Source organism: Danio rerio, chromosome 22 (assembly GCF_052040795.2).
Source record: "Danio rerio strain M-AB ecotype USA chromosome 22, GRCz13ab, whole genome shotgun sequence".
Lineage (NCBI taxonomy): Eukaryota > Metazoa > Chordata > Actinopteri > Cypriniformes > Danionidae > Danio > Danio rerio.
The window spans coordinates 27,116,518-27,128,815 of record NC_141042.1 but is presented as its reverse complement, the minus strand read 5'-3'; the positions used below and the strand labels follow the sequence as shown (position 1 = coordinate 27,128,815).

The 12,298-nt window shown below is 38.5% G+C and overlaps 1 protein-coding gene across 1 annotated transcript in view; it reads right to left on the bottom strand.

Moving 5' to 3' along the window:
• Positions 1–1,133: 1,133 nt before the first annotated feature.
• Positions 1,134–12,298, bottom strand: part of vasna (vasorin a) — a 32,662-nt gene continuing 21,497 nt past the window's right edge. Inside the window, 1 exon segment of the mRNA NM_001326685.1 lies at positions 1,134–5,452. Coding sequence (NP_001313614.1) covers positions 3,350–5,416 — 2,067 coding nt within the window. The 5' untranslated portion in view covers positions 5,417–5,452 and the 3' untranslated portion in view covers positions 1,134–3,349.

Genomic DNA, 12,298 nt, shown 5'->3' with positions numbered 1-12,298 from the left:
ATTAATGTTAAAGTAATGCTTAACTCTTGTTGGATTTGTTTTCATCCTCCGGGGTGATTTTGAGTGTCTATTTGGCCATAACCTTTTCTGTGTTTCAGCTGGCAGAATGATTTTGGGTGACAAATCTTGTTTTGACATATATTTTGAGAAAAAACCTCAACGATACACTCTGGGCAAATTAACTCTGCTTTTGTTATGCTCGGATTGAAAACATCCACATAATTAAACTGCTGTAAAAATGCGTCAGATTAATATTGTTTTTTCATTTTTTTTGCATAAATCTGTTAATGAACCTCAGTCCTGATCAAAACTACTGAAATGCTTAGCAAATTACAGAATTTTAACTCTTTATATGACAAGTTCACAAATGATGTTACTGATTTGATAAAAAAAACACAAATTGACGTATTTGTAATATTTATTATTATTTTTTTTTTAACCTTTTATCAAAGTCTTGAACATGTGAAACAAAATTGCCTTTGATGCATTGTTTTTGATTGATTTTCATTTTTTTCTCCCTAATTTACTGTTGGCGGCTGTTTTTTGCCCCATTGACTTCCATTAAACCTCTTCTCTTTCATTATAACCTCTTTTTGATTACAAAACCATGACACCATATAATCCTGCAGTTTTGATTGTTGGTGGTTTCCCCTGTTGGGAAGAGGTCAAATATGTATTTTTTTTTTTACTGTTGATCATTAGTTGGCACCATTAACCCTTTAGATAGACCTGTGCAAAAAAGCTTAGTTTTTGGACTTTATATGGAGTATAACATCACATTAAAGTGTGTTTTATGTGTCTGAGTGTGTGAGAAAGTGATCTTTACACACTTACAGTACCTTGATGTGGCTGAGAAAATCAAAATATGCATCTCAGCTCTCAGAACTATGGAGTAAACAAAATGGTATAATGGGGTCAATGGGGCAAAACAGCCACCAACATTAAATTTGGGAGAAAAAAAGAAAAACTAACAATGCATCAAAGCCAATGTAGTTACTAATCGTTTACATGTCCAAGACTGTGATAAAAAATAAATAAAAAATTACTTTTTATATTTTGAAATTCGTCATTTTTTTTTTAAGTTTTGAGTTTTGAAATGCAAAAAAAAAAAAAAAAGTTACAGAAGTCACAAAACAGTTTGTTTCCATTTTATTTTCTTAACAGACATCACATTTAAGTACACATTTTTACATAAAAAAGAAGACTTGGCTCTGTGCACAACACAAAAGAGAAACAGCAAGCATCCCAATGCAAGCATGGGACTTGAAAGCAGTTTTGAAAATGTTTCAAATATTTGAAGCCCCTCATGCTGTGTCCTCTTTCCAGTTCAAATGTTTAGATGTCTAAGACGCCGACAAGATTCAGTTTGCTCAAGACATACGGTCAAAAATATGTGAAACACAGGGCTACAAAAATTGACAGAGCATGGGGAGAATTTGACAATTGACCTTTCCTCACTTTGGAGTAGAGTTCTGGCTCCATTTCTCTTAACACAACTTACTGACTTGATAATACACATAAACATGCAATTCCACAATGACAGATCTGGCTCGGAGCTTTCAGAAAAAAAAAAGAAGAGGCAGTCAATCTCCTTGTAAATTGGTCTTGTTACATTCCTATACAAATGGATATTTGTTGAATTATTTAGTACCCTGGTGTATGTCGAAATACTGTACCATGGAAAATATAATCACTTCACAATTGTAAGCTTTCATAGTCAAGTGAGCAAAGCCATCTGGACTTTGCGGCGTTGTACAACATAAATTGCATTCAGCTCTGCAACACATACCAAAAAATCTGGCTTTGAAGTCTTTCCGTAGTTTGCCTGTGTTTGGGGCCCAGTCTGAATTATGACTACGGGGCATTTTTAGAAAGCTGGCACGTCAAAAAACAGCTTTGTTAGAAGCATTTGTTATCCATCTCCTTATATAGTACTAGTCTGTTTGTTGATGTGTGGAATTTGTTGAGGTCAAAAATGTCTGCGGGTGTTTATAGTCTTGCAAAGTGTTTCTTTGTCAGAGATGGAGAATTTAAGTGAAGTGAGTTTGTTTTCATTCAGAATTAAGAATCAGTATGAGGAGAAAGAATGTTTGCTACAGTCACGTGTTTACAAGTAAAAACAAACTCAACAACTTAACGCATAAAAAAAGACACAGAAATGGCACTGAAAGGAAAAGTTTGCCCAATAGCTATGATTCCATCCACCCATTTATTAGTGCATTTTGAAATATCGCATTAAAAATTCTTAATAGAAACTGTAAAATATGCACAAATTTTAAAAATGGGTAGAATAAACTTTTATACGATAAAAAAGTGCAAAACTATGATGGAAACTTCTTTGCGGAATAAATTCCAGTATGTGCTTTAAAAAATAGGGATTTTGTTTTAACAGATCATGTATGTGTGCAATGGGACGGCATTAATGCACATGCTAAAAATACTTGGTCATTCTAAAATCCAGCATAGGAACAGTCCATCATTAAAGTGGTTTGCTGTTATTACTATTATAATGATTAATATTCACCAATGATTTATGCGATGTTTTAGTTTTGCACATAAATCAAATTTGTACTTTTGGATGGAAACATAGCTATTTACTCATGCTAATGTCTTTCTAAAGGTGTTTGACATTCTTTAATACAGATTCACACAGTTCTTGAACACTTTGAGAGTGAGTAAACAACAGAATTAATCTCCAAGTTAAACAATTTACTTTAAAAATACAAAAAACAAAACAAAAAACATTATAATTACATAGCTAAAACAGAGTAAACTAGACAAAGTAAAAAAAATGTCTCTTCATTGTGTTTTTCACAGCAAATAATCTCCCGTGCAGGATAGATGGGGTAGAGGGACAGTGGGATGCTTTGATGCTGACCTATTTGAAGCATCTTCTAAGAGACTGAACACTTTCAGTTCCTCTTTTAGGCACAGTCCCAGTGTCTCTGATCAGTGCAATTTTTTTTTTCTGGACAACAAAACAGTCCAGGCGTCCAGGTCACAATTTCTGACTTCTGTCTACCAGTTCCAGAGCCAGCTACCTTTAAAGCGACCTGTTTTCCAGGCTAGCAACACTGTGTACTGCATAATGTCTGGCCACCTTTTAAGAGAGAAATTCTCTGATAACTATGGCTATAAAAGGCACTTAAGTTGTATCTGTAAAAAAGGTAAAGATGGCAAATGCATCTGGTTTAAATACTGGCAGTCAGTTTAAGCGTTTGGCTGGGATGCGGTAAAATGTTCACCAACCCAACAGAGTCTATCTAGTGTCTGCATCACACCCGCCTGCAGGAGTCACGGAGCACATTGCCCTCTGTGAGCTCGAGGTATGAATTGCGCAATAGAGCTTTTACACATATAAAGCTTTTGTACAATCTATATTGTTGTTGGCTGGACACTGTCCTTGTCCTTGTATTAAAAGTACATCATACTCCAAGCTGTTTGGTGCTAATGATGGGCAAGGTGTGATGTCAGGTTGTTTTGGATGTGTCAGTCCATTCTCTGGGTTGGTTTTCACTCCTTCCATCTCTAAAGGAGATGTCTCATGTAAGTCCATGTCTACTGGAGCCTTGGGTCTTCTCCTGCGGCTGATGACAACCACAGTAGCTATTATGGCAACCACCATCACCACTGCCACCGCTACCACAATGGGTGTAAGAGAGGAAGAAGGTTCGGTCCTGTCAACGCTGGGCTCATGGGAGGAGGGTGGGATTCCTGCTGTGCGAGCCTCCATGCAGGCACTAACCGAGGCATGGACAGGCTCTCCTAGAGGGCTAGCACATACAGAATAAGTGCTGTTTGGTTGTAACCCTCTAAGTGTGTATTCAGGGTAACTTGGAGGCACACTCAGCTGTAATGGTCGGCGGTCAGGACCTGACAAGTTACTGTACGTCAGACGGATTCCACGTATGTGTGGTCTTGTTTGTATGTAACGATGAAGGTCTAAGGAAATGGAAGTGCTGGTTATGTGATGGGAACTGATTGTGTTGGGCTGGACTGTAGCGATGGTCTCTAGAGAAACTCTTGGTGATGGCGGGGGAAGCATAGCTTCGTTCTGAATCTCACAGTAGTTTCCTGACATTGAAGGTGGACACAAGCAAACAATCACCCCATTTGACTTAAATATGCATGTTCCTCCATTTAGACAGATATTGGGAGGGCACATAATTCCTTTTCCTTCAGAGTCTTCCATGATTCTGCTGGGGAAAGCAGTGGTCTGATAAACTGGGAAGTTGTCTGCATCTGCTGAGGATATGTCACTTGGTGGTGCTGGAGGAACGATGTGTGTTGTGCCTGATTGTGTCGAGGAGTTTGTAGGTTTGCTTGTGGTACTACTTGTCCCTGCACTTGTTAGCTCAATGGTTGTTGTGGGACAGCCAAAATCTTTGTGTTCCAACTTTTCCAAGACCTTTCCTGAGTTTATTGGCGGAAAGTGGCAGCGAGTCTCCTCCGTCCTCAACAGCTCCACACGTACATCTTTTAGCCATGCTGGGAACCAGGCTAGTGGGCAGAGGCAGTTAAAGGGGTTTTCAGCTGCAGTGAGCTTCTCAAGTTTGGGGAAAAGGTTGAAGAATTCTTCAGGGAAGCCTTGCAAATTAAGGTTGCTTAAATCAAGCTCAAGGAGATTGACCAAATTTTGGAAGTCTTCATGTTTCAGAGATCCCAAAGGGTTGCCAGTTAAATTAAGGTTTCGTAGTCCTCCCATTGACTTTAGTGTAGGTTGTATATCTACAAGCTGATTCTGAGAAACATCGAGAACATGCAGATTTACTAGGCTGCCTAACAGCTCCTCATCCAAACTGGTCAGCCCCAATCCAGCTATTTTAAGAGATTCAAGATGTGGTGTCTGTAAATCTTGAGCTACAAGAGGTGGGATACTATTATAACTAAGGTCCAAGTGGAGCAGTCTGGGCAGCTGCAGAGCAGGCAACACACTAATCTGATTCCCCTGAAGCTTCAGCTCCAAAAGGTTCTCCAGTCCCTCAAAGGCAGCTGGGTGAATGTTCTGGATGATGTTACTGTAGAGATACAGCCTTTCTAGGTTAACAAGTCCAATGAAACTGTCTTTGGAAATGTGAGTAATGTAGTTTGAGGAGAGATCTAGATTGTGTAGAGAGGAGAGTGGGCTGAATACACCATCGGGGATTTCACTGAGGGAATTCTGACTTAAGTCCAACATTTCAAGTTCGCCAAGCTCCACAAAGTCCTGCTGTTGCAAGATATTGATTTTGTTCTGAAAGACATAAAGCTGTTTTCCAGTGGACGGAAGGCCACGAGGCATGTAGATCAAGTTCCTCTGGACGCAGAAGATGTTGTTACTGGGGAGGCATGTGCAATCATGAGGACATCTGCTGCTCAGGCACCCACAAAGTAACTGAAGCAAAATGAGATGAGATAGGGGAGATAATGGCCGCATTGTCAATTGGTGTCTTTTTTCTTTTGTGATCAATTCCTGCAATAGAAAAAAAGAAAATAAACTTGTTACTGTATTTATTTCAGAGGTTGTTTGACCTTTAACGGGGTGTCAAACCTTGCTCATAGAGGGGACCTGCTCATCTACTGACCTGCAGAGTTTATTATTAAACAGGATAACCAAGTAATTAAAGAGTGCATAAATAAACACACATGGTTTTCAACACATCCTCTACTATCTTTTAGGCAGGTTTGCTAAAGCAGGAGGTCCTCTAGAAGCAGGATTGGACACCTCTGGTCTACACATTTCATGGTAGTACAATTTTCGTGTCAAATTTCTTTGGTTCTCTGTTAAGATGATGAAAACTTCTGGTCCTTTAGCAAAACTGGTTTTGGAAGTTTTTCTGTGTGACCTTTTAAGTACATACACAGCAAATACAGCTAGAGAAAGAAACAACAAACCTGCAGGAAACATTAATGGTGACTGACAATAAGAATGACCAGAACTTTCATGCCCAGTTAAACTTTTTGAGCTGATAATTGCTTCTCAACCCCTCCCTTAGCACTGTATTTTTCCTTTTGAATACCTACAAAAGTTTGTAAAAGTGTTTTTGAGTTTGTTCTGAATTAAATCAGAAAAAGCAGAAAGAAAGATTCCTTAGTAAAATTAATTAATAGTTGCACGCTTCTATAATTGAAACTTCTTTTATGTTTTGGCTGAAACTTTTTATAATTATTTTAAATCAGCGTTTTCTTTGTGAAAGGACTGTGGTTTGAGGCCAGTTTGACTGAATGTCTGTTGACCTTCTTTGCACTCAGTTTCACTCTTTCCACTGTTTGCTTAATGAGTTCATCTCTGAGAGTTTTTAGACCTCACCCCAAAATGTGTCTTAGAGCACAGGCCACCCAACTTCTTAAATGCTGTGTCCAGCCAAAATGCACAATGCTGTTTGATTCTATATTGTGACAATTAAAAATGTCTAGACACAAGTAGCAAGTTAAAAGGGAAGAAATAAACCCAATTAGTAGCATAAGTGGTTGAAGCTCCTTCAACAATTGTAAGTCTCTTAATTCCCAATTGAAGTCCTTGTTTCATTTTGTGTTTGACAATAGACAGTCTCTTAGATGTCTTTGATTTCCAGAGCAACAAAGAGATAGACCAAGCCTCTTCCATCTTCTCTACCACTGAGGTAACAATGTGTATGTTTGTGTGTACAAAGAATAGTTTACTGTTCCAACAAGAGTCCTGGCTGCTGAAGAGCCTCTCTATTGAAGGACATGCACAACTATTCATTTGGCAGGTACACTCACTCTTTTCATCCTTTTTTCTGTTCCTTTTGTGAGCCTCTTTTTCTCACATCAACCATTTATCTTATTTTCTCTGCCCTTTCGTTCCCTCCTCCCCTTAAAGGGCAATGGTTTGGATATTAGGAAAGCTTGTGCTTATATTTGCTCATAGTCTTGTGATTATATTTGCTCATTCTGTGTTTCTTTTTTATCTGATCTGATATTGTTTCAGATGAAGAATGTTTGGCCCAGTTGTGTCTCAGTTTTTTTTTACATGATATTCTCCAACTTATTAGCTGGTCCAACTTAGAAACTTAAAGCTCTGACACTCAAAACACTCAAAAACCTTGAGCTGCAGTAAGCAGAGTTGTAAGGTCCAGTTCTAACCCTTAACCCTTCCCCTTAGGGTCGACTCACAATATGCTATCCGAACCATGCCCAGGCACGTATTCTGGTTCAAGTGTGAGTGCTCCCAATTGTGCTCAGGCATGGTTTAATTGGCCGGCCCTGGCACGGGTGGAAGAGGTATGGCAGAGCGTGGTTCGGTTAGGCTTCGTAGTATGCTTGTAGAGTGAGTGCAAAACGCGCCTGAGCCCGAAACTGAAGACGCAACGTCACTTTTAAGGAATTGTTTCATATGAATTTATTAATCGTTCTTACTTTTCAATGAAAATGAACTGTCGTAGTTTATTAAAGATGCAAACCCCTCGCTGCACATCAGCTGCACCTTTAGCAAACCTCCTAATACATGCAGCACAAGGAGCTTTATGATAATTTATGAACATCAAAGTTGTGGATCTGTTCTGCAAAATATTTGACTGAGTGTCACTTCATCCCAAATGACTAAAACAATTAAACTAATGCTATCTCCACTGTGGTGTGCAAAAGCGTTTGTCTTTCTGTTAAACTGAACAGTCGAATCATGCAAAAAGCAGTGTGGGTGCAGGCCGTCGAGGGGAAGGGAGGGAGAACAATTGCGCATGGCATGGTTGAAGGCAGCTGTACCTAGTGTGAGTACACCCTTATTGTCCCAACTCTCTTTAGCTTGAAGGCATAGGGCTAAGGGGAAGGGCTAGATAGCCCTTGAAACATATTTTGCAGGACCAAACTAGAAACCAATGGGTATAAAAATGTCACAGAAAACAGCAGCTGGATTAAATCTGGACCCAAATGTGTCATGCTGTTCTCATATACTCCCCAAAGACTATGACGGTGGCTTTGAGAGAAGAATGGTTTCATAGACAGCTGGCAAACAATTTTCTTCACAAGAAGCTCCACATCGATGTGTCACATCTTTTTCTATTTGCAACAAGCAGACATCAAATGGTTCCACCAGTGTGCGCAATATCATAGAAAAGATATGGCATGACAAGGTGAGTTTCTTGTCCAGTGTGACCCCTCTGCGCCTTAATAATTTCTCCAGAATCGATCATACAGGTCCATGTGTACTAGCTCTGCTACCACACTCTCCAGTGCATTCACGTTTCTTGTTTTGTTTTTTAAATGCTGTTGTCCTGTCTGACCCCCTTAGGAATAGAAATCAATTGAAGGGAAGAAATGACATGTCAAAGAAAGTGGAGTTCCAGAAAACACTTACTGATTGTGTAATGGTCATGGACCAATGGCAGCTCAGAAGTTTTTAGGGGGTCAAACCAACTGTCCAAAAGTTCACTTTTTAATGAGTTGTTTCGAACTGCCAAAGCTAACTCAAAAAGACGACCAGATTTGGTTAGAAATTATATCATTTTGGTTCCGTATTCAATTATATTTGAAGTCGACTGGCCACTTAAGACAATAGATACCTCCCAAAAATCAACTTCACCACATAAGCTGGTAATGACCTTCTAGTTTGTTGCTTGTAAGAGCCAGTCTACTAGCTAATTTGTAACAGGAACCTGCAGGCATGGGAAGGATGGTAAGTATGTATGAGTTTAACAGCTTTGCCTAGTGATTAGATGATGTGACATTCAATTTGGCCCAATTAGCATAATTAAATCATAATTATGCAATCTTTTCATCTCAGTCTGTTAATCCTTATTTAATTTCCCTTCAGGAATTATCTGACGCGGATCAAGTTTTAATGTTTTAGTGATTATTTTTTTTAACTGTTGTTTTGCACATCCCTTGAATGCTCCATCTTCTCCTATTGCTATACACCATGTTGGGACTCTGTAGGTTGCTGGAGTTTTGTATAGAAACTAGAGCTTTTTCATTAAAGAAGGGTTGCTACGTTCCTGTCTTTTGCCCTCCTCCTGTTCTTTTTTTTTAAATTCACAATCCCACCGGCACGGCAGGAATTTTGCAATAACCCTAAAAATCTATCTTCATCACAGGAAGGTATGGGGCCTCCAGTGGGTTTGACATTTCCCTCTCTCACTCTCTCTTTATTTGTTCCAGGGTTCATGTGCTTGTTTGCCAGGCTTCTGTCAAAACTGATTGCCTGAAAACAGGTTTGACGAGGGTGGCATGAGGAGCAGGAGGCTTAGATAAAGCAGAGCTAAAAGCCACCAAGACACCTTTTGTTCACATCATAGGTCATACATCTTAGTCACCTATTAATTATTGCCTCATATGTACACCATGTAACTTATAAAGGCAGCATTAGCGATACAAAAGGACAAGTTCAACTAAAAATGTACTATTTCTTTCCATTTCCGATATTATGAAAAATTGTCTTTTTTTCACACAATTAAAGTAAAAGAAATTAGTTTCTCAATTCACTATACAGACAAAACAGTTTAACTATTTTTGCCCAACACTGTCAATCTAACTACAACAAACTGATGATTTATGACACTTTTTAGCCTTTAACACAAGAGCACTGGCATGCTCACACACACCCAAAAATCAACACACAGGTTTCACTCCAACTCTCAGACACATGCTCCCTCTGGGTTTGGCTTGGCTTCATTTTATTTATAAGCCGTATATGATGAATGAATCCCCAACCGAATGAGAGACCAAGAAAACATCCGCTTGCATTCTTATTAGATTTCTCATTATCTGAGAAGTATGTTTTTTTTTTTAAATTAGACAGTGATGATAAAGAGGACTTGATAAATTAAGTCTTAGAAAGCCCAGAGAACAATATGAAAAACTTTGAATGACCCTGTTTACACAGAATTTTGCATTTGCGTGGGGGTTTGTCATTTACTTCTCCTTTTGTATTCTTGATGCTTCCAATAAAACTGCTTTTGAATGGCAAAGCTCTAAATACATTCACCCAAAATGGAATCCACAAAGTCAAAAGGTATAAAAATAACAGCATGTTTGTGAAATTTGTTCATTTGACAGACTGGTGAGAGTAAAAAAACGTAACTAAAACCTAGTAATGCTACATCGAACTTTAGCAAAGCTTTGAATCGAATAGCTAAAAACACTAAAAACTAAAGGTTTACACTCACTAGTAGGCTGTAGTGTAGCTAAATTGTAGATATCAACTGTAGCTGCATCATATGCTGCTAAAAATATTTAGCTACAGTTTTTACAAGCAGCCTCTACTGTTGTGTAGTTAAATCTTTACTGTTATTAGCCTCTAGTGTTGCTAACGTTTGCTAGCTATACTATGTACTTCTAAAATATATAACAATTTAGTTGTAGAAAAGCAGGTAAGTGTGTACTTTTAGTAGCTTGCAGTGAAGCTAACCGTTTTGCAAAAACAATTGCTGCACTACAGTGCATGCTTTAACATTTTTGGCTACAGTTTGCTAGCAGCTTATAATATTGCTAGCTATTTTTCTAGATAGGCCTATTTAACTACATCATGCTGCTAATAACATTTTTAGCTACATTTTACAAGTAGCTTTTAGCTAACTACTTATTTTTGTAGCTTCACTTCAAGCTTTAAACATTTTGTTACCGTTTTCTAGGAGCGTGTAGTGTAGCTAATTGTTGCTTGATGTTCAGTTACTCCACACACTGCTAATGAAATATTTAGCTACAGTTTACAAAAAGCTTTTAGCCAACTGCTTGTTTTTGTAGCTTGAAGTGTAGCTAATTGTTGCTTGATGTTCAGTTACATTACACACGGCTAATGAATTATTTGGCTACAGTTTGCAAGTAGCTTGTAGCTAACTGCTTGTTTTAGTAGCTTGTTCTGTAGCTAATTGTAGCTTGATGTTTGGTTACTCCACACACTGCTAATGAAATATTAACAACAGTTTACAAGTAGCTTGTACAGTAGCTAACTGTAGCTTGTCAGCTGCGTCCCAAATCGCATACTTTTGCACTACTCTACGCTATTTTGTAGTATAAATAGTGTAAGTAGTGCGTTCACACTTAAAACTCTAAAAATAATAAGTGCACTTTAATTACCCGGATGATGCACTCATGCAGCCAGTAAAATGAAATGTGTAATGATGGACTTCAAACACTTAACGACCGCAGTTTTTTTGCTCACGTAGCGGAAGGGGCGGAGCTATCGGGCACACATGTTGGATAACTTTATTTATTTTGGATGGTGAAAGCAAAATTCTCCTACGAGAGTGATTATAGCGCCTCCCGATAGTGAATACGGTTGTACTCACGGCAGGTATTATTTGATAGTTTGGTCATTTATTTCACTATTTGGCAACCATCAAACACCATCAGGGAAACACTTTGAATTTCCTCTTAGTAAAAAACATTAGTGCTCCATTTGGCATGACACTACATACATATACTATGCTGTTGAGTGTGTAAGTGCGAGAGTACATACTCTGAGAGTGCATGAGTGCATAGTGTGCCATTACAGCTAGTTGTGCAAAGTGTGTAGCTTGCAGTGTATTTAACTGTATTTAGCCACATTACAACCTGCAAAAATATTACTTGTACATTAAAACCCAGTTAAAGTTTGTCTTAGTTTAGTAGCTAGCAGCTACATGGTGATTTGCAACAACTAGTAAATCTTAGTTTTCATGAGCTTGGCAGTTTCAGTTGACCAATTAAGCTGCAGTTGTAAAATATGGGTCAGACAAACACACTCATAGGTTATCATTTACGATTAGAGGCAAAGTTGTGACTTCTCGTTTCCTTAAATAAAATGCTACTGTCATGATATTACTCACAGCCAAACAAACACATACAGATAAATACACATTTCCGTCAGCAACTCCTGAGCACAGCTGGATTGTGTTACCCAGAATGCACTGGTGCAGTCTCTCCGGGTGACAGCAAGCTCCCATTAAGTAACTGTTTTGTGATTAGGGTAGGGGGAGGACTTGAGGGAGGGAAACCAAAAGAGAAACAGGCATCTGCACTTAAATGTGGATTCAGCGCAAGTGTGTGCATGCCCGTAAGCGACTGTTTGTGTTTACGCATGCTTGAATCACATTCATGACCATGTGGCTTATTTCAAATACAAAACAGATTGATCAGGGCAACTATGACTTTTCACTTCAACCTCAACAAAGCCTCCTCAAACTACAGAAGCTTCTTTGCTCTAGTTTGATGTGCACTGAAATCACAAATATGAAGCAATGTAATCTGCAAAGAACAAACTCAGGAATGTTCTACAGACTCAACTAAACAGAAAACAAAGACACAATTTATTCAATTCATTAATGTTACACTGACAAGAACCAAAAGTATAAGCGGGATCAGATTATGCTGGTTGTTTATA